Raw genomic sequence first — 22,500 nt, 5'->3', positions numbered from 1 at the left:
CAACATTTCAACATCTTCAGCACAGAGTTTACACTCTCTACTGTTTCACTCCAACACACACTATAGAGAGAGAGAATAGAGAGAATAGAGAGAGAATAGAGAGAGAATAGAGAGAGAGAATAGAGAGAGAATAGAGAGAGAGGATAGAGAGAGAATAGAGAGAGAGAGAATAGAGAGAGAGAGAGAATAGAGAGAGAGAATAGAGAGAGAGAATAGAGAGGGAATAGAGAGAGAATAGAGAGAGAATAAAGAGAATAGAGAGGGAATAAAGAGAATAGAGAGGGAATAAAGAGAATAGAGAGAGAATAGAGAGAGGGAAGAGAGAGAATAGAGAGAGGGAATAGAGGGAGAGAATAAAGAAAGAGAATAAGGAGAGGGAATAGAGAGAGAGAATAGAGAGAGAATAGAGAGAGAATAGAGAGGGAATAAAGAGAATAGAGAGAGAATAGAGAGAGGGAATAAAGAGAATAAAGAAAGAGAATAAGGAGAGGGAATAGAGAGAGAGAATAAAGAGGACGGTGAGGGAAGGAGTGTTTAAAGCTGCTATAAGTGAGAACAGGAAGTCACTTTGAATGTAGCTGTAAATGGATAAAAAGTATGATGTTTCATTAGAAGTCAGTAGTGGGTGAGGTGCTGTGGTGTGAGAGGAATAAGACACTCGGGGACGCGCTGTTAGAGGAAAATAATCAACTTCAGGGTGGGAAGAGTAACTCCACTTCATCACACCATCCTGTCACTCAGTACTTTAACACACACACACACACACACACACACACACACACACACACACACACACTTCATTACTTCACCTTAAATATTAAAGGTGTTTGTTTACACATTAAATATTACAGTTAGATGGAACAGAGTTTTTTTCTATTTGTGTGTGTGTGTGTGTGTGTGTGTGTGTGTGTGTGTGTGTGTGTGTGTGTGTGTACGATACAAATACGAACACATCCTTGAGGCATTGAGATTAAATGTGCTTTTGGTTTGATGCCACCTGGTGATTTATGGAGCGGTGAGATGTGGATGGAGAACAGGCCGAGCGGAACGCGGTGCTGCAGATGATTATTCTTCCGTTACGAGCAATAAAGACGTTTTCTTTTCTGGAAAAGTTCCCGCTTCAAACCGACTCTGACAGATCGCTCGGGGAGTGTCGGCCGCGTGAGACGGCGTCCGTGAGAGAGGTCTAGAGACATCAGAACGCTCCGGGAGCTCGGCTTAAGCTTCCGCTAACTATCAGAAGAAATCCCTGCAAGCGGGGGCGGAGTCACAGCCTGACAGCCTGAGAGCAGGGGCGGAGTCACAGCCTGACAGCCTGAGCGCAGGGGCGGAGTCACTGCCTGAGCGCAGGGGCGGAGTCACGGCCTGACAGCCTGAGAGCAGGGGCGGAGTCACTGCCTGAGCGCAGGGGCGGAGTCACGGCCTGACAGCCTGAGAGCAGGGGCGGAGTCACGGCCTGACAGCCTGAGAGCAGGGGCGGAGTCACTGCCTGAACGCAGGGGCGGAGTCACGGCCTGACAGCCTGAGAGCAGGGGCGGAGTCACTGCCTGAGTGCAGGGGCGGAGTCACTGCCTGAGCGCAGGGGCGGAGTCACTGCCTGAGCGCAGGGGCGGAGTCACGGCCTGACAGCCTGAGAGCAGGGGCGGAGTCACTGCCTGAGCGCAGGGGCGGAGTCACGGCCTGACAGCCTGAGAGCAGGGGCGGAGTCACTGCCTGAACGCAGGGGCGGAGTCACGGCCTGACAGCCTGAGAGCAGGGGCGGAGTCACTGCCTGAGATTCCTCCTGGATGATTTCATTTGTATGGAGTTAAAAGCGGGGGATGGAAGATTTTCCTGGGCGGAGAAGATAAAGATGAAGATGTCCGTGTACCGTGTCCTCAACACGTTTTAGACTTCGGATTTTCTTCCTGGACGATCGAGAGAAGAAAAAGATGAGTGAGGAGACAGGAAAGATCAAACGTCAGAGGCTCCTAACTTCATATAACAGTCCAAGAAATCCGTCCATCTCTCCATCCGTACAGACGGATCGGAGATGCTGCTCTGTCGCTCGGACCGAAGACGAGGAGAAGAACGTGGAGAAGAACTTCTTTCTTCAGTGTTTGTTTGATGGATGAAAATCATATTCTCTCTACTCTCTCTCTATTCTCTCTCTACTCTCTCTCTCTATTCTCTCTACTCTCTCTCTCTATTCTCTCTACTCTCTCTCTCTATTCTCTCTACTCTCTCTCTCTATTCTCTCTACTCTCTCTCTCTATTCTCTCTACTCTCTCTCTCTATTCTCTCTCTACTCTCTCTACTCTCTCTCTCTATTCTCTCTCTACTCTCTCTACTCTCTCTCTATTCTCTCTACTCTCTACTCTCTCTCTATTCTCTCTACTCTCTCTACTCTCTCTCTATTCTCTCTACTCTCTCTCTCTGTTCTCTCTATTCTCTCTCTACTCTCTCTACTCTCTCTACTCTCTCTCTATTCTCTCTACTCTCTCTCTCTCTGTTCTCTCTACTCTCTCTCTCTATTCTCTCTACTCTCTCTACTCTCTCTCTCTATTCTCTCTCTACTCTCTCTACTCTCTCTCTATTCTCTCTATTCTCTCTCTATTCTCTCTATTCTCTCTCTACTCTCTCTACTCTCTCTATTCTCTATCTACTCTCTCTCTCTATTCTCTCTAGTCCCTCTCTACTCTCTCTCTACTCTCTCTCTACTCTCTCTCTACTCTCTCTCTAGTCTCTCTCTACTCTCTCTCTATTCTCTCTCTACTCTCTCTTTATTCTCTCTACTCTCTCTTTATTCTCTCTATTCTCTCTCTCTATTCTCTCTACTGTCTATTCTCTCTCTATTCTCTCTCTCTATTCTCTCTATTCTCTCTCTACTCTCTCTTTATTCTCTCTATTCTCTCTCTTTATTCTCTTTCTATTGTCTCTCTATTCTCTCTCTATTCTCTCTCTACTCTCTCTCTCTACTCTCTCTTTATTCTCTTTCTATTCTCTCTCTCTATTCTCTCTCTATTCTCTCTCTCTACTCTCTCTCTATTCTCTCTACTCTCTATTCCCTCTCTTCAAGTTAAAAACGTACAGTTCCAGCTTCACCTCTGACTGTTCCACAGCGCTGACACTGGAGACTCCTTCCCTACACGTCACATAAACACCTCCTTACTCTGGAGAACACTTCACATAAGAACAGTTTTCAAAATCTGTTTATAAATAAAGGTTTTGCCCTTTCCCCCAGTTAGATTCCGATATGTTCCAAACATTCAACAATTTAATAAACATTTCCCGTTTCCTTTATAAATATTAGTTAGAGTTTGTAATATTAAAGGATGTAAAATGAGGTGAATTAAATAAAAATGCTAAACCGTAATCCTGACCAGCGGTGTGCCAGCGACAGGAAGCAGATCCTAAAACCTTTCTGGATCCTCAATCCACAATTCTTTTAAAATTCATCACTTATTTTGTATTTGTTTATAATTGGTGCTTTTACGAAGTCTGATCTGTTCCAATGTTGCACGGAATCTGTCCTGTTAAAGTGCATGTATTTCATCTTAATTGTATTTAATAATTCTATTTGCATAACATTTTCTTTAAAAGAATAAATAAATAAATAAGAAGTGACGGTTTATTGGTTAGGATTCGTCGGGCGAATTGACCAAAACTCAAATCTGGAAAACTTCTGAAATCTTTTGACACTTTTTCAAGTTTGTGTCATTATTATTTCCCCAAAGAAAACATCAAACCCCGTAATAACCCCTCCCTGTTCTAACGTCTCGCCCCGCGCCTTGTCGTGTCTCCGTGGTTTTCCCTAAAACAAATCAATCTGATGGTTTAATGATGACTCCAACGAGGCGACGGCGGGGAACAAACGCGCGCGCACGCTGAAAAACATTCACAACCAAACTCTTTATTCGGCATCAAGAGCCGTGGAGACGCTGAAGACGACATCTGTGAGGAGGAGACGCTGAAGACATCTCCTGTGAGGAGGAGACGCGATGACACGCCCTGACGTCAGAAATCATTCATTACAAATCACGGCAGACGGTTTATTCCTATCTCTTCATCATTTTTGATCTGAAACATGCACGTGCGTTATTCTCTGTGCAGATTTGTGAACGCGACACAAAGTGGCATCGCGCGATTCCCTGATCTCAGTAAGAAGAGAACAGAAGTCGAGTTGAGTCTTACAGGGTTGGCGGATTAAGCAGAAGCTCGACATGGAACTCGTGTGGAAATGCAATTTATAATGAACTCGATGCAATCAGTTTCCTTCCAGGAACGCAGAGCTCATTCGCGCCGTTCCCCGAGACGGTTCGTTTTGCCCGGTCGGGACCGGTAATAGAGGCGTTCGAACGGGAAGCTAATCCACCTGGAGGCGTCGCTTCAATAAAATCAACATTAAACTGGTACACACGAGGGAGTACCGCATTACGGCCGCTGAACACGCGTCTATAATAAGACGACCAGATTTAATGTGAGGAGACGATCTGACGCGCTTTATTTTGGAGTGTGCTAACTGGGGATTGGAGAACAGCGTCTCAAAGCAATAAAACATTTCACAACACTTTAGTGGGGTTTTTTTAGCACTATACAAATAAAATCCGGTACAGAGAAGTGATTAAATAAATCTACTGAAGTATTAAACCAGGTCAGAGCCATCAAATATTGGCTGAGGAGGAGGAGGAGGAGGAGGAGAAGGAGGAGGAGGAGAAGGAGGAGGAGGAGGAGGAGAAGGATGAGGAGGAGAAGGAGGAGGAGGAGAAGGAGGAGGAGGAGGAGAAGGAGAAGGAGGAGGAGGAGGAGAAGGATGAGGAGGAGAAGGAGGAGGAGAAGGAGGAGGAGGAGGAGAAGGATGAGGAGGAGGAGGATGAGGAGGAGAAGGAGGATGAGGAGGAGGAGGAGGAGGAGGAGGAGGAGAAGGAGGAGAAGGAGGAGGAGGATGAGAAGGAGGAGGATGAGGAGGAGGAGGATGAGGAGGAGGAGGAGAAGGAGGAGGAGGAGGAGGAGGAGGATGAGGAGGAGAAGGAGGAGGAGGAGGAGGAGGAGGAGAAGGAGGAGGAGGAGGAGGAGGAGGAGGAGAAGGAGGAGGAGGAGGAGAAGGATGAGGAGGAGGAGGAGGAGGAGGATGAGGAGGAGGAGGAGGAGGAGGAGGATGTAAGACTAATTTCCATAATTGATTCAGTTGCGTGTTCCAGTGATATAAAGATCATAACAGTAAAGCACTTAAAACGGGGCTAATGTCTCTGAATATGAGTTTATTTCTAGATGAAAAAGAAAGAGCTTGGGTGTGTGTGTGTGGAGTACCGCGTCAGGACACTGTTGGGTGTGTGTGTGTGTGGAGTACCGCGTCAGGACACTGTTGGGTTTGTGTGTGTGTGTGGAGTACCGCGTCAGGACACTGTTGGGTTTGTGTGTGTGTGTGGAGTACCGCGTCAGGACACTGTTGGGTGTGTGTGTGTGTGGAGTACCGCGTCAGGACACTGTTGGGTGTGTGTGTGTAGAGTACCCTGTCAGGACACTGTTGGGTGTGTGTGTGGAGTACCGCGTCAGGACACTGTTGGGTGTGTGTGTGTGTGTGGAGTACCGCGTCAGGACACTGTTGGGTGTGTGTGTGTGGAGTACCGTGTCAGGACACTGTTGGGTGTGTGTGTGTGTGTGTGTGGAGTACCGCGTCAGGACACTGTTGGGTTTGTGTGTGTGTGTGGAGTACCGCGTCAGGACACTGTTGGGTGTGTGTGTGTGTGTGGAGTACCGCGTCAGGACACTGTTGGGTGTGTGTGTGTAGAGTACCCTGTCAGGACACTGTTGGGTGTGTGTGTGGAGTACCGCGTCAGGACACTGTTGGGTGTGTGTGTGTGTGTGGAGTACCGCGTCAGGACACTGTTGGGTGTGTGTGTGTGGAGTACCGTGTCAGGACACTGTTGGGTGTGTGTGTGTGTGTGTGTGGAGTACCGCGTCAGGACACTGTTGGGTTTGTGTGTGTGTGTGGAGTACCGCGTCAGGACACTGTTGGGTGTGTGTGTGTGTGTGGAGTACCGCGTCAGGACACTGTTGGGTGTGTGTGTGTGTGTGGAGTACCGCGTCAGGACACTGTTGGGTTTGTGTGTGTAGAGTACCGCGTCAGGACACTGTTGGGTGTGTGTGTGTGGAGTACCGCGTCAGGACACTGTTGGGTGTGTGTGTGTGGAGTACCGTGTCAGGACACTGTTGGGTGTGTGTGTGTGTGTGGAGTACCGCGTCAGGACACTGTTGGGTGTGTGTGTGTGTGTGGAGTACCGCGTCAGGACACTGTTGGGTTTGTGTGTGTAGAGTACCGCGTCAGGACACTGTTGGGTGTGTGTGTGTGGAGTACCGCGTCAGGACACTGTTGGGTGTGTGTGTGTGGAGTACCGCGTCAGGACACTGTTGGGTGTGTGTGTGTGTGGAGTACCGCGTCAGGACACTGTTGGGTGTGTGTGTGTGTGTGGAGTACCGCGTCAGGACACTGTTGGGTGTGTGTGTGTGGAGTACCGCGTCAGGACACTGTTGGGTGTGTGTGTGTGTGGAGTACCGCGTCAGGACACTGTTGGGTGTGTGTGTGTGGAGTACCGCGTCAGGACACTGTTGGGTGTGTGTGTGTGTGTGTGTGTGTGGAGTACCGCGTCAGGACACTGTTGGGTGTGTGTGTGTGGAGTACCGCGTCAGGACACTGTTGGGTGTGTGTGTGTGTGGAGTACCGCGTCAGGACACTGTTGGGTGTGTGTGTGTAGAGTACCGCGTCAGGACACTGTTGGGTGTGTGTGTGCGGAGTACCGCGTCAGGACACTGTTAGGTGTGTGTGTGTGTGTGTGGAGTACCGCGTCAGGACACTGTTGGGTGTGTGTGTGTGTGGAGTACCGCGTCAGGACACTGTTGGGTGTGTGTGTGTGTGGAGTACCGCGTCAGGACACTGTTGGGTGTGTGTGTGTGTGGAGTACCGCATCAGGACACTGTTGGGTGTGTGTGTGTGTGGAGTACCGCATCAGGACACTGTTGGGTTTGTGTGTGTAGAGTACCGCGTCAGGACACTGTTGGGTGTGTGTGTGTGGAGTACCGCGTCAGGACACTGTTGGGTGTGTGTGTGTGTGGAGTACCGCGTCAGGACACTGTTGGGTGTGTGTGTGTGTGGAGTACCGCGTCAGGACACTGTTGGGTTTGTGTGTGTGTGTGGAGTACCGCGTCAGGACACTGTTGGGTGTGTGTGTGTGTGGAGTACCGCGTCAGGACACTGTTGGGTGTGTGTGTGTAGAGTACCCTGTCAGGACACTGTTGGGTGTGTGTGTGGAGTACCGCGTCAGGACACTGTTGGGTGTGTGTGTGTGTGTGGAGTACCGCGTCAGGACACTGTTGGGTGTGTGTGTGTGGAGTACCGTGTCAGGACACTGTTGGGTGTGTGTGTGTGTGTGTGTGGAGTACCGCGTCAGGACACTGTTGGGTTTGTGTGTGTGTGTGGAGTACCGCGTCAGGACACTGTTGGGTGTGTGTGTGTGTGTGGAGTACCGCGTCAGGACACTGTTGGGTGTGTGTGTGTGTGTGGAGTACCGCGTCAGGACACTGTTGGGTTTGTGTGTGTAGAGTACCGCGTCAGGACACTGTTGGGTGTGTGTGTGTGGAGTACCGCGTCAGGACACTGTTGGGTGTGTGTGTGTGGAGTACCGTGTCAGGACACTGTTGGGTGTGTGTGTGTGTGTGGAGTACCGCGTCAGGACACTGTTGGGTGTGTGTGTGTGTGTGGAGTACCGCGTCAGGACACTGTTGGGTTTGTGTGTGTAGAGTACCGCGTCAGGACACTGTTGGGTGTGTGTGTGTGGAGTACCGCGTCAGGACACTGTTGGGTGTGTGTGTGTGGAGTACCGCGTCAGGACACTGTTGGGTGTGTGTGTGTGTGGAGTACCGCGTCAGGACACTGTTGGGTGTGTGTGTGTGTGTGGAGTACCGCGTCAGGACACTGTTGGGTGTGTGTGTGTGGAGTACCGCGTCAGGACACTGTTGGGTGTGTGTGTGTGTGGAGTACCGCGTCAGGACACTGTTGGGTGTGTGTGTGTGGAGTACCGCGTCAGGACACTGTTGGGTGTGTGTGTGTGTGTGTGTGTGTGGAGTACCGCGTCAGGACACTGTTGGGTGTGTGTGTGTGGAGTACCGCGTCAGGACACTGTTGGGTGTGTGTGTGTGTGGAGTACCGCGTCAGGACACTGTTGGGTGTGTGTGTGTAGAGTACCGCGTCAGGACACTGTTGGGTGTGTGTGTGCGGAGTACCGCGTCAGGACACTGTTAGGTGTGTGTGTGTGTGTGTGGAGTACCGCGTCAGGACACTGTTGGGTGTGTGTGTGTGTGGAGTACCGCGTCAGGACACTGTTGGGTGTGTGTGTGTGTGGAGTACCGCGTCAGGACACTGTTGGGTGTGTGTGTGTGTGGAGTACCGCATCAGGACACTGTTGGGTGTGTGTGTGTGTGGAGTACCGCATCAGGACACTGTTGGGTTTGTGTGTGTAGAGTACCGCGTCAGGACACTGTTGGGTGTGTGTGTGTGGAGTACCGCGTCAGGACACTGTTGGGTGTGTGTGTGTGTGGAGTACCGCGTCAGGACACTGTTGGGTGTGTGTGTGTGGAGTACCGCGTCAGGACACTGTTGGGTGTGTGTGTGTGTGGAGTACCGCGTCAGGACACTGTTGGGTGTGTGTGTGTGGAGTACCGCGTCAGGACACTGTTGGGTGTGTGTGTGTGTGGAGTACCGCGTCAGGACACTGTTGGGTGTGTGTGTGTGTAGAGTACTGCGTCAGGACACTGTTGGGTGTGTGTGTGTGTGGAGTACCGCGTCAGGACACTGTTGGGTGTGTGTGTGTGTGGAGTACCGCGTCAGGACACTGTTGGGTGTGTGTGTGTGTGGAGTACCGTGTCAGGACACTGTTGGGTTTGTGTGTGTGGAGTACCGCGTCAGGACACTGTTGGGTGTGTGTGTGCGGAGTACCGCGTCAGGACACTGTTAGGTGTGTGTGTGTGTATGGAGTACCGCGTCAGGACACTGTTGGGTGTGTGTGTGTGTGGAGTACCGTGTCAGGACACTGTTGGGTGTGTGTGTGTGGAGTACCGCGTCAGGACACTGTTGGGTGTGTGTGTGTAGAGTACCCTGTCAGGACACTGTTGGGTGTGTGTGTGTGTGGAGTACCGTGTCAGGACACTGTTGGGTGTGTGTGTGTGTGGAGTACCGTGTCAGGACACTGTTGGGTGTGTGTGTGTGGAGTACCGTGTCAGGACACTGTTGGGTGTGTGTGTGTGTGGAGTACCCTGTCAGGACACTGTTGGGTGTGTGTGTGCGGAGTACCGTGTCAGGACACTGTTGGGTGTGTGTGTGCGGAGTACCGCGTCAGGACACTGTTGGGTGTGTGTGTGTGTGTGGAGTACCGTGTCAGGACACTGTTGGGTGTGTGTGTGTGGAGTACCGCGTCAGGACACTGTTAGGTGTGTGTGTGTGTGTGTGTGTGTGGAGTACCGCGTCAGGACACTGTTGGGTGTGTGTGTGTGTGGAGTACCGCGTCAGGACACTGTTGGGTGTGTGTGTGTGTGGAGTACCGCGTCAGGACACTGTTGGGTGTGTGTGTGTGGAGTACCGCGTCAGGACACTGTTGGGTGTGTGTGTGTGTGTAGAGTACCCTGTCACGACACTGTTAGGTGTGTGTGTGTTTGTGGAGTACCGCGTCAGGACACTGTTGGGTGTGTGTGTGTGTGGAGTACCGCGTCAGGACACTGTTGGGTGTGTGTGTGTGGAGTACCGCGTCAGGACACTGTTGGGTGTGTGTGTGTGTGGAGTACCGCGTCAGGACACTGTTGGGTGTGTGTGTGTGTGGAGTACCGTGTCAGGACACTGTTGGGTTTGTGTGTGTGGAGTACCGCGTCAGGACACTGTTGGGTGTGTGTGTGTGTGTAGAGTACCCTGTCAGGACACTGTTGGGTGTGTGTGTGTGTGTGGAGTACCGCGTCAGGACACTGTTGGGTGTGTGTGTGTGTGGAGTACCGCGTCAGGACACTGTTGGGTGTGTGTGTGTAGAGTACCCTGTCAGGACACTGTTGGGTGTGTGTGTGTGTGTGGAGTACCGCGTCAGGACACTGTTGGGTGTGTGTGTGTGTGGAGTACCGCATCAGGACACTGTTGGGTGTGTGTGTGTGTGGAGTACCGCATCAGGACACTGTTGGGTTTGTGTGTGTAGAGTACCGCGTCAGGACACTGTTGGGTGTGTGTGTGTGGAGTACCGCGTCAGGACACTGTTGGGTGTGTGTGTGTGTGGAGTACCGCGTCAGGACACTGTTGGGTGTGTGTGTGTGGAGTACCGCGTCAGGACACTGTTGGGTGTGTGTGTGTGTGGAGTACCGCGTCAGGACACTGTTGGGTGTGTGTGTGTGTGGAGTACCGCGTCAGGACACTGTTGGGTGTGTGTGTGTGGAGTACCGCGTCAGGACACTGTTGGGTGTGTGTGTGTGTGGAGTACCGCGTCAGGACACTGTTGGGTGTGTGTGTGTGTAGAGTACCGCGTCAGGACACTGTTGGGTGTGTGTGTGTGTGGAGTACCGCGTCAGGACACTGTTGGGTGTGTGTGTGTGTGGAGTACCGCGTCAGGACACTGTTGGGTGTGTGTGTGTGTGGAGTACCGCGTCAGGACACTGTTGGGTGTGTGTGTGTAGAGTACCGCGTCAGGACACTGTTGGGTGTGTGTGTGCGGAGTACCGCGTCAGGACACTGTTAGGTGTGTGTGTGTGTGTGGAGTACCGCGTCAGGACACTGTTGGGTGTGTGTGTGTGTGGAGTACCGCGTCAGGACACTGTTGGGTTTGTGTGTGTGGAGTACCGCGTCAGGACACTGTTGGGTGTGTGTGTGTGGAGTACCGTGTCAGGACACTGTTGGGTGTGTGTGTGTGGAGTACCGCGTCAGGACACTGTTAGGTGTGTGTGTGTGTGTGGAGTACCGCGTCAGGACACTGTTGGGTGTGTGTGTGTGTGGAGTACCGCGTCAGGACACTGTTGGGTGTGTGTGTGTGTGGAGTACCGTGTCAGGACACTGTTGGGTTTGTGTGTGTGGAGTACCGCGTCAGGACACTGTTGGGTGTGTGTGTGTGGAGTACCGCGTCAGGACACTGTTGGGTGTGTGTGTGTGTGGAGTACCGCGTCAGGACACTGTTGGGTGTGTGTGTGTGTGGAGTACCGCGTCAGGACACTGTTGGGTGTGTGTGTGTGTGGAGTACCGTGTCAGGACACTGTTGGGTTTGTGTGTGTGGAGTACCGCGTCAGGACACTGTTGGGTGTGTGTGTGTGGAGTACCGCGTCAGGACACTGTTGGGTGTGTGTGTGTAGAGTACCCTGTCAGGACACTGTTGGGTGTGTGTGTGTGTGGAGTACCGTGTCAGGACACTGTTGGGTGTGTGTGTGTGTGGAGTACCGTGTCAGGACACTGTTGGGTGTGTGTGTGTGGAGTACCGTGTCAGGACACTGTTGGGTGTGTGTGTGTGTGGAGTACCCTGTCAGGACACTGTTGGGTGTGTGTGTGCGGAGTACCGTGTCAGGACACTGTTGGGTGTGTGTGTGCGGAGTACCGCGTCAGGACACTGTTGGGTGTGTGTGTGTGTGTGGAGTACCGTGTCAGGACACTGTTGGGTGTGTGTGTGTGGAGTACCGCGTCAGGACACTGTTAGGTGTGTGTGTGTGTGTGTGTGTGTGGAGTACCGCGTCAGGACACTGTTGGGTGTGTGTGTGTGTGGAGTACCGCGTCAGGACACTGTTGGGTGTGTGTGTGTGTGGAGTACCGCGTCAGGACACTGTTGGGTGTGTGTGTGTGGAGTACCGCGTCAGGACACTGTTGGGTGTGTGTGTGTGTGTAGAGTACCCTGTCACGACACTGTTAGGTGTGTGTGTGTTTGTGGAGTACCGCGTCAGGACACTGTTGGGTGTGTGTGTGTGTGGAGTACCGCGTCAGGACACTGTTGGGTGTGTGTGTGTGGAGTACCGCGTCAGGACACTGTTGGGTGTGTGTGTGTGTGGAGTACCGCGTCAGGACACTGTTGGGTGTGTGTGTGTGTGGAGTACCGTGTCAGGACACTGTTGGGTTTGTGTGTGTGGAGTACCGCGTCAGGACACTGTTGGGTGTGTGTGTGTGTGTAGAGTACCCTGTCAGGACACTGTTGGGTGTGTGTGTGTGTGTGGAGTACCGCGTCAGGACACTGTTGGGTGTGTGTGTGTGTGGAGTACCGCGTCAGGACACTGTTGGGTGTGTGTGTGTAGAGTACCCTGTCAGGACACTGTTGGGTGTGTGTGTGTGTGGAGTACCGCGTCAGGACACTGTTGGGTGTGTGTGTGTGTGGAGTACCGCATCAGGACACTGTTGGGTGTGTGTGTGTGTGGAGTACCGCATCAGGACACTGTTGGGTTTGTGTGTGTAGAGTACCGCGTCAGGACACTGTTGGGTGTGTGTGTGTGGAGTACCGCGTCAGGACACTGTTGGGTGTGTGTGTGTGTGGAGTACCGCGTCAGGACACTGTTGGGTGTGTGTGTGTGGAGTACCGCGTCAGGACACTGTTGGGTGTGTGTGTGTGTGGAGTACCGCGTCAGGACACTGTTGGGTGTGTGTGTGTGTGGAGTACCGCGTCAGGACACTGTTGGGTGTGTGTGTGTGGAGTACCGCGTCAGGACACTGTTGGGTGTGTGTGTGTGTGGAGTACCGCGTCAGGACACTGTTGGGTGTGTGTGTGTGTAGAGTACCGCGTCAGGACACTGTTGGGTGTGTGTGTGTGTGGAGTACCGCGTCAGGACACTGTTGGGTGTGTGTGTGTGTGGAGTACCGCGTCAGGACACTGTTGGGTGTGTGTGTGTGTGGAGTACCGCGTCAGGACACTGTTGGGTGTGTGTGTGTAGAGTACCGCGTCAGGACACTGTTGGGTGTGTGTGTGCGGAGTACCGCGTCAGGACACTGTTAGGTGTGTGTGTGTGTGTGGAGTACCGCGTCAGGACACTGTTGGGTGTGTGTGTGTGTGGAGTACCGCGTCAGGACACTGTTGGGTTTGTGTGTGTGGAGTACCGCGTCAGGACACTGTTGGGTGTGTGTGTGTGGAGTACCGTGTCAGGACACTGTTGGGTGTGTGTGTGTGGAGTACCGCGTCAGGACACTGTTAGGTGTGTGTGTGTGTGTGGAGTACCGCGTCAGGACACTGTTGGGTGTGTGTGTGTGTGGAGTACCGCGTCAGGACACTGTTGGGTGTGTGTGTGTGTGGAGTACCGTGTCAGGACACTGTTGGGTTTGTGTGTGTGGAGTACCGCGTCAGGACACTGTTGGGTGTGTGTGTGTGGAGTACCGCGTCAGGACACTGTTGGGTGTGTGTGTGTGTGGAGTACCGCGTCAGGACACTGTTGGGTGTGTGTGTGTGTGGAGTACCGCGTCAGGACACTGTTGGGTGTGTGTGTGTGTGGAGTACCGTGTCAGGACACTGTTGGGTTTGTGTGTGTGGAGTACCGCGTCAGGACACTGTTGGGTGTGTGTGTGTGGAGTACCGCGTCAGGACACTGTTGGGTGTGTGTGTGTAGAGTACCCTGTCAGGACACTGTTGGGTGTGTGTGTGTGTGGAGTACCGTGTCAGGACACTGTTGGGTGTGTGTGTGTGTGGAGTACCGTGTCAGGACACTGTTGGGTGTGTGTGTGTGGAGTACCGTGTCAGGACACTGTTGGGTGTGTGTGTGTGTGGAGTACCCTGTCAGGACACTGTTGGGTGTGTGTGTGCGGAGTACCGTGTCAGGACACTGTTGGGTGTGTGTGTGCGGAGTACCGCGTCAGGACACTGTTGGGTGTGTGTGTGTGTGTGGAGTACCGTGTCAGGACACTGTTGGGTGTGTGTGTGTGGAGTACCGCGTCAGGACACTGTTAGGTGTGTGTGTGTGTGTGTGTGTGTGGAGTACCGCGTCAGGACACTGTTGGGTGTGTGTGTGTGTGGAGTACCGCGTCAGGACACTGTTGGGTGTGTGTGTGTGTGGAGTACCGCGTCAGGACACTGTTGGGTGTGTGTGTGTGGAGTACCGCGTCAGGACACTGTTGGGTGTGTGTGTGTGTGTAGAGTACCCTGTCACGACACTGTTAGGTGTGTGTGTGTTTGTGGAGTACCGCGTCAGGACACTGTTGGGTGTGTGTGTGTGTGGAGTACCGCGTCAGGACACTGTTGGGTGTGTGTGTGTGGAGTACCGCGTCAGGACACTGTTGGGTGTGTGTGTGTGTGGAGTACCGCGTCAGGACACTGTTGGGTGTGTGTGTGTGTGGAGTACCGTGTCAGGACACTGTTGGGTTTGTGTGTGTGGAGTACCGCGTCAGGACACTGTTGGGTGTGTGTGTGTGTGTAGAGTACCCTGTCAGGACACTGTTGGGTGTGTGTGTGTGTGTGGAGTACCGCGTCAGGACACTGTTGGGTGTGTGTGTGTGTGGAGTACCGCGTCAGGACACTGTTGGGTGTGTGTGTGTAGAGTACCCTGTCAGGACACTGTTGGGTGTGTGTGTGTGTGGAGTACCGCGTCAGGACACTGTTGGGTGTGTGTGTGTGTGGAGTACCGCATCAGGACACTGTTGGGTGTGTGTGTGTGTGGAGTACCGCATCAGGACACTGTTGGGTTTGTGTGTGTAGAGTACCGCGTCAGGACACTGTTGGGTGTGTGTGTGTGGAGTACCGCGTCAGGACACTGTTGGGTGTGTGTGTGTGGAGTACCGCGTCAGGACACTGTTGGGTGTGTGTGTGTGTGGAGTACCGCGTCAGGACACTGTTGGGTGTGTGTGTGTGTGGAGTACCGCGTCAGGACACTGTTGGGTGTGTGTGTGTGGAGTACCGCGTCAGGACACTGTTGGGTGTGTGTGTGTGTGGAGTACCGCGTCAGGACACTGTTGGGTGTGTGTGTGTGTAGAGTACCGCGTCAGGACACTGTTGGGTGTGTGTGTGTGTGGAGTACCGCGTCAGGACACTGTTGGGTGTGTGTGTGTGTGGAGTACCGCGTCAGGACACTGTTGGGTGTGTGTGTGTGTGGAGTACCCGCGTCAGGACACTGTTGGGTGTGTGTGTGTAGAGTACCGCGTCAGGACACTGTTGGGTGTGTGTGTGCGGAGTACCGCGTCAGGACACTGTTAGGTGTGTGTGTGTGTGTGGAGTACCGCGTCAGGACACTGTTGGGTGTGTGTGTGTGTGGAGTACCGCGTCAGGACACTGTTGGGTTTGTGTGTGTGGAGTACCGCGTCAGGACACTGTTGGGTGTGTGTGTGTGGAGTACCGTGTCAGGACACTGTTGGGTGTGTGTGTGTGGAGTACCGCGTCAGGACACTGTTAGGTGTGTGTGTGTGTGTGGAGTACCGCGTCAGGACACTGTTGGGTGTGTGTGTGTGTGGAGTACCGCGTCAGGACACTGTTGGGTGTGTGTGTGTGTGGAGTACCGTGTCAGGACACTGTTGGGTTTGTGTGTGTGGAGTACCGCGTCAGGACACTGTTGGGTGTGTGTGTGTGTGGAGTACCGTGTCAGGACACTGTTGGGTGTGTGTGTGTGGAGTACCGCGTCAGGACACTGTTGGGTGTGTGTGTGTAGAGTACCCTGTCAGGACACTGTTGGGTGTGTGTGTGGAGTACCGCGTCAGGACACTGTTGGGTGTGTGTGTGTGTGGAGTACCGTGTCAGGACACTGTTGGGTGTGTGTGTGTGGAGTACCGTGTCAGGACACTGTTGGGTGTGTGTGTGTGTGTGGAGTACCGCGTCAGGACACTGTTGGGTGTGTGTGTGTGTGGAGTACCGCGTCAGGACACTGTTGGGTGTGTGTGTGTGTGGAGTACCGCGTCAGGACACTGTTGGGTGTGTGTGTGTGGAGTACCGCATCAGGACACTGTTGGGTGTGTGTGTGTGTGGAGTACCGCGTCAGGACACTGTTGGGTGTGTGTGTGTGTGGAGTACCGCGTCAGGACACTGTTGGGTGTGTGTGTGTGTGTAGAGTACCCTGTCAGGACACTGTTAGGTGTGTGTGTGTGTGTGGAGTACCGCGTCAGGACACTGTTGGGTGTGTGTGTGTGTGGAGTACCGCGTCAGGACACTGTTGGGTGTGTGTGTGTGGAGTACCGCGTCAGGACACTGTTGGGTGTGTGTGTGTGTGTGGAGTACCGCGTCAGGACACTGTTGGGTGTGTGTGTGTGTGTGGAGTACCGCGTCAGGACACTGTTGGGTGTGTGTGTGTGTGTGGAGTACCGCGTCAGGACACTGTTGGGTGTGTGTGTGTGTGTAGAGTACCCTGTCAGGACACTGTTAGGTGTGTGTGTGTGTGTGGAGTACCGCGTCTCTGTGCTGTTGCTGAGCAGGATGATGGTCATGGGGGGGGGGCAGTTCACACCTCTCCGCAGTAATACTGACGCAGCAGTAAAACAGATAGAAACGTTCTTTTGCGAGTGAAACACCGTATACAGCCTCTGCAATAAAACTATCACGTTTAAACTTGGTAGGAAAAAATCAATCCTTATGAAGTTCTTACAGCTCTTAGTGTGCATGCTGAGCACGGCCACGCCCAGAGCAGCGCCGAATCCAAAAACAGTGCCGTAAAAGATTGAGATTTGATGGTCCAGTAATAACAGTGTAATCAGTGTCACATGCAGTAATACTTGTAGCTCTTAACTGTTCGAACTGTTCTGTTTAAATAATAATGAATACACTATAATGAAGATCGTTTACTCTGTAGTAATTAACATTTATACGTGATATTTCTCTTTAAAAGCGCGAGCAGCTTGTGACCGGGCGGTGGTGTAACACCTGCGCCGTCCCGGTGAGGACCGAGGTTATTATAGGTTTGCATTTTTCATTCGTTCTTATCTTCATTTAGTTTTGACTTTATGTTTTCAGATTCAGTTCAGTCGGGATTCGTTTTTAAAGCGGGTCTGCTAGTTTCGTTTCGTTTAGTTTCTATTTTTTGAAAAAGCGTAGTTTTAGTTTCGTTTTTATTCGTTTTAGTCTTTTGTAATATGGGTTATTTGTCCAGGCCAGAAAAAGTATTGTGTAATTAAAAACTCAACAAAAACATCATACAGTTTTAGAAATGTGTGTTCAGCAAAAACAGCAGCACATAAAATGTACATCCGGGCATAAATAAGCTGACACACCCATGAAAGATGCCGTCGATCCTCTCTTTCTCCAACCATCCGCACACGGGCGCAGCTCCCTCATCCCTAATGATCTCTCTTCATTCCTGCTTCGCCGTATCCATCTCAGCCCCAACAAGGCTGATGACTCGTGCAGCTTGTAATGATCGGCTATGATGATGTCATGTGGGGTCAAGGGGCGTGGTCACCGCCCTGCTCTCTCTCTCTCTCTCACTCTCTCTCTCTGTGACCTCCACCTTGCGTGCTGACATTTTCAGGATGTTTTACTCGGTTAATCGTCTCCTAAAGACCGACCTGGAACCCTGCGTAAGCCTGTAGTATCCTTCACTGTGATAAACGAAGAACAGCACTTTCACTGTGTCCGGCCGAGCTGTATTAACTTTCCTGAGGAACCCGTGAGGATCTAGCCGGATCCTTACAAGCTGCAGGTGTTGTGAACTTTAGTTGGAGTAAAGTGGAGAACTTTTTGAAGGTTGTGTGAACCTCCCTGTATCTATAAACATATGAAGCAGCGCTTCCTCCCGCTTGTGGAGTTCCTGCGTATTTACAGCGGCTATGGGTTCTGCGGTGGAGGTTCTGCGGTGGAAGCTCTGCTGCAGTGTTCTCTGTCCTGCGGTCGTCTCCGTCATGCTGCCCCGCTCTGTACCGGGGTCAGCTTCTGTTTCGGGGGAGGGGGGCGTGGCGTTCTCCTTTACCTTAGCTAGGTTAGCCTCCTTGTGCGCGCTTCTCAAATGTACTTTGAAATTCGTGGGATTTTTCCCTTTAATAAATTGTCCACATATTTCACCGCCTTCCACTGCAGCACACGCGCTTTTACCTGACACACAGTCGTACTCAAAGCAATCCCAAATAAGACTCCCGCTTTCTTCTGACTTCCGGTGCCGCCGTGATGCCAGGCGAGGAGCACGGACTGTGCTGTGTTCAATCTGACCCGGAATGTCGTAATTTCCGGGTTCCCGGTCGGAAATATAACTCTGAAAGATATTTGCTCGGTGAAAGACATTGACAAAGACCAACACTAAGGACATTGACTCTCTGATTGTATTTTATTTCAGTTAGTTTTGCAAACAGACAGTACAGTTTAGTAAGTTATCGTTTTTTTGTAATGCCTCGTTTTTATTTCCATTTCCGTTAACGACAATGTTTTTCCACACCTAGTTTTCGTTTACGACTGTAACCTCGGTGAGAACGCTCGCTGACGCCGGAATGCACGGCTCCGGTGTGGATCTGTGTGAGGATAACACTGAAGAGAATCCTCTCTGCTCTCCGGCTGTGAGACCTTCAGCAGCGATAAACTCAATTATTCTGAGACGAAACTGGATTTGTGTCGCACCGCTGAGGTGTGTATCGGAGGCCTCGCCTTGTTCAATCCACTCGCAAGATGTTTAAAACCTGATGGAGGTACAGCGCCGGCTCGATGGGATCGATGATCTGCAGAGAAATTTACTACATCCAGCACGCCGGGGCTGGGAATAAAAAATCACGAGCAGGGAAACGCCGATTTAAAATAAAAAACCCCGCCACGCATCGGAGTGCTCTAAGGACACGAGATTAGAACAGATCTGATATGTTATGTTTAACGTTATGTTAATGTTCATGTTTATAGCTGCAGTATCTACACAGTAAGCGGTTTTATTTGGGTTGTGTTGGTGCAGAGCTGCTTCGCCGTTTCCCCAGTCACTGATGCGACTTTCACATAAACACACCAACCGTCTTCTTTTCCTCCTCCATAGAAGCATCAGATGAGCCAATCAGCTTTGTGAATCTGGAATGATTGACAGCTGCGTAGATGTTTTGATCCCTTTGATATGAACCGACCCCCTGGAAGCCCCGCCCCCTCCTTCCCCCCATCTTACATTAGTAAGATGTTTCGGTTCGATTTTCCCGATCGCGGCGTCCTCGTGTTCTGCGTTTATTAATGAGTGTAAACTCTTCCGTCACACACGTCGGGTACGTGTATTTATTCGGCATGCCAGTGACAAATCGCAGCCAAAAACGGCTTTAAGAAAAGCACTTTATTGGTGAAAAACAAACAAAACAAAACAATGTAATAATCCTACAATGACGTGTCAGATCTGACGCTTTACTAATAATGGCGTATTTTCTGCCCCGAGCCAGTTCAGGTGTTTCGTGTGTTCCAGATCAAGCACACCTGCTGCAGCTAATGAAGCCCTTGATTAATTACCTCAGGTGTGCTTGAGACGACACCTGTTCTGCATATTTGTGCTGTTGTGAGGGTTCTATTCAGGGGGTGAATACTTTTGAGACTGGAGAAGTCATTATAAGTGGCATGTTCCGTTGAATTTGGGGAAACCGCTTGAAGCGTTCGTCGTGTCGAACTGTTTCACTCGCTTCTCAAACACTTTCTAATGTAATTAAAATGAATCGCTTGCTGTTGGGGCCGGTGATTGGATTAGATGTCCCCTCTGATTGTTTACTGTACCCGCTCCACACGCACTGCATTCGCTCGTAATTGCTCTGCTTTTCGGTTGTGTACGAGTTCAGATCAATCATCCGTGAATCAATCTTTTCAGACGCTGGTGGATTTCTTTGACGAGGAGAAGTGTCCGGTGTCAGAGCGACTGAAAATCTTCTACAGCTGCCGCGCTCCTCCGCACTGGGACCTGCAGGTACTGATCATTACGCTCATCTTTACTCATTAATAACCAACTACAGACATCGTTGAGTCTAATCACAGGGTTCCTTAAGAGAACTCACAGAACGCACACTTCCACAGATGACTAGAACACGACGTTATATCCGGAGTTAGAAAGTTGTAAAGTATCCTGAGTTGGAAAAGGTTCCTGTAGGCGCTAGCTCTCAGACCCTCATGAGAAAGGCTAACTTTAACTATTATATCATATTCAGTGGTGACGATTATGTAGTAATAGATATACAGAATGTAATTACAGATAACTGTTCAGCTGTGGAAAAGCATCAGAAGTATAAAATACATGTGTACGTAAGAATATCCACAAAGTGCGTAAATATATTATTATTATTATTATTATTATTATTATTATTATTATCAGATGAAATGCAAAAAAAAAACATTTTTCCGGCGCCTGAGTATTAGACAGAATAACAGAAATAAGGAAAATATGAGAATTGAGCCGTATATCAGATCAGACATGAAGGAGAAGATCAGAAATGAATCGCATTGTTGTCCGAAAGACGTGAAGAATAAGAATTTTAAAAAATAAATAAATAATAATAATCATAATAATAACAACAATAATAATAATAGTCACAATAATAACAGTAATAATCATAACAACAATAACAATAAGCATAATAGTAACAACAATAATAATCATAGTAATAATAATAATAATAATAATCATCATTCATAAACCCAGCACTAGAAATCAGTAGGCAAGCTATTGTCATTAAATCAGTTTTTCTTCTTCTAAAGCGCACACACACACACACACACACACACACACACACACACACACACACACACACAAAGCGACAACCTGAAAATCAGAATGCACACAGATGACACACTGCTTCAGGAACATTAGCTAGAACACTGTCTGATAATGAGTGTGTGTGTGTGTGTGTGTGTGTGTGTGTGTGTGTGTGTGTGTGTGTGTGTGAGGACCGCGTGTTCCTCTGTTGATGTGAACAGGAAACTCGTTCAGACATCAGACCTGCCGGCACTTCCTTTCAGGAATTTAATTCTATACAAAACAGAACAGGTGATATCTGGGGAAACACACACACACACACACACACACACACACACACACACACACACACACACACACAGACATGTAAGTTTGGGTGTGTATGCATAAATACGGTCATGTGACATAGTAGTGTGGATCGTCTAAAAGGTTTTATCCGCTTTATTAAGAACACGTTTCTGTAACTGGCCAGTGAGAGAACAGTCGCCTCCGAAAGTATTGGGACAGCGAGGCCGGTTCTGTTGTTTGTGCTGTACACTTTGGGTTTGAGATCGGAAGATGGAGAGGAGACGACAGATCAGAATTTCAGCTTTTATTTCCTCATATTTACATCTAGACGTGTTAAACAACCCAATTTGTAGGTGAGCAAAAGTATAGGAACAGATAATCTTGACATAAATCACACTTAATATTTGGGTGCGTGTCCCTTACTTGCAGTAACTGTGTTGTCTTGCTGCGTGATGAAGTTCCTCTGATTCATTCAGATGCGTTTCTCAGTAAATCTGCAGATAAAATGTTCCTGTAAAGTTCTGAATTCATTCTGCTGCTCCATCACGAGTTCATCATCAATAAAGATCAGTGAATGTTCCAGAAGCAGCCGTGCGAGCCCAAGCCATGACGCTACCTCCACCATGTTCCACAGATCAGCTCGTATGTTCTGGATCATGAGCAGATCCGTTCTTTCTCCACACTTTGGCCTCTCCATCACTTTGGTAGAGGTTCATCTCGGTTCCAGAACTGTTGAGGATCGTCTCTGTATTTCTCTGTGAATTCCAGTCTGGGTTTCTGATTCTCACTGCTGATGAGCGGTCTGCATCTTGTGCTGTGTCCTCTATATTTCTGCTCTCGAAGTCTTCTTCTAACGGTGGATTGTGACCTTCACCCTGCCCTGTGGAGGATGTCGGTGATGTCACTGACTGTAGTTTTTGGGTTTTTCTTCACAGCTCTCGCAATGTTTGTCATCAGCTGTTGTAGTTTTCCTCGGCCGACCCGTTCGGTGTCTGTTCCTCAGGACATTCCAAATGGTGGTATTGGCTGTGCACGATGTTTCTACAGTGACTCTGATTGATTTTTCCCTCTTTCCCAGCTTCAAAATGGCTCGCTTTTCTCCCATAGACATCTCTCTGATCTTCATGCTGGTTTATCCTTTTTAACAAATGCAGTCTTCCCAGGTGAAACCCAGGGCTCAGACTAGGAGTAGACATTCATCGCTATTAATTATTTAAACGATCAGTTTAACAGGACACACCTAGAAACACCTGTCAGTCACATGTTCCAATGTTTTTGATCACTTAGTGCCATGTTCAGAGCTGTTTAACGTGTCTAGATGTAAATATGAGGAAATGAAAGCTGAAATTCTGATCTGTCGTCTAAACATTCAAACAGAGCAGGCACGTAAAGGATAAGTAACGGAGGGATGGATGGAGAGTTGTGATGGAGACGTGGAGGGAGGGAGGGGGAGTTGTGATGGAGGGAGGGAGGGGGAGTTGTGATGGAGGGAGGGAGGGGGAGTTGTGATGGAGGGAGGGAGGGGGGGGAGGGAGGGGGAGTTGTGAGTGAGGGAGGGAGGGGGAGTTGTGAGGGAGGGAGGGGGAGTTGTGAGGGAGGGGGGGAGGGGGGGGGAGTTGTGATGGGGGTTGTGAGGGAGGGGGGGAGGGGGGGGGAGTT

General features: G+C 50.6%; 1 protein-coding gene across 1 annotated transcript in view; it reads left to right on the top strand.

Moving 5' to 3' along the window:
* ttc27 (tetratricopeptide repeat domain 27) overlaps positions 1 to 22,500 on the top strand; it is a 90,044-nt gene that overhangs the window by 50,820 nt on the left and 16,724 nt on the right. The window contains exon 11 of the mRNA XM_017475638.3: positions 19,675 to 19,770. Within this exon, the coding sequence (XP_017331127.1) occupies positions 19,675 to 19,770 (96 nt within the window). The remainder of the gene's footprint in view (positions 1 to 19,674; positions 19,771 to 22,500) is intronic.

The sequence above is a fragment of the Ictalurus punctatus genome, chromosome 9 (genome assembly GCF_001660625.3).
Source record: "Ictalurus punctatus breed USDA103 chromosome 9, Coco_2.0, whole genome shotgun sequence".
In the NCBI taxonomy this organism is placed as follows: domain Eukaryota; kingdom Metazoa; phylum Chordata; class Actinopteri; order Siluriformes; family Ictaluridae; genus Ictalurus; species Ictalurus punctatus.
Note: the sequence above shows the minus strand (reverse complement) of the source record. Positions and strands in the feature narration are given on the sequence as shown.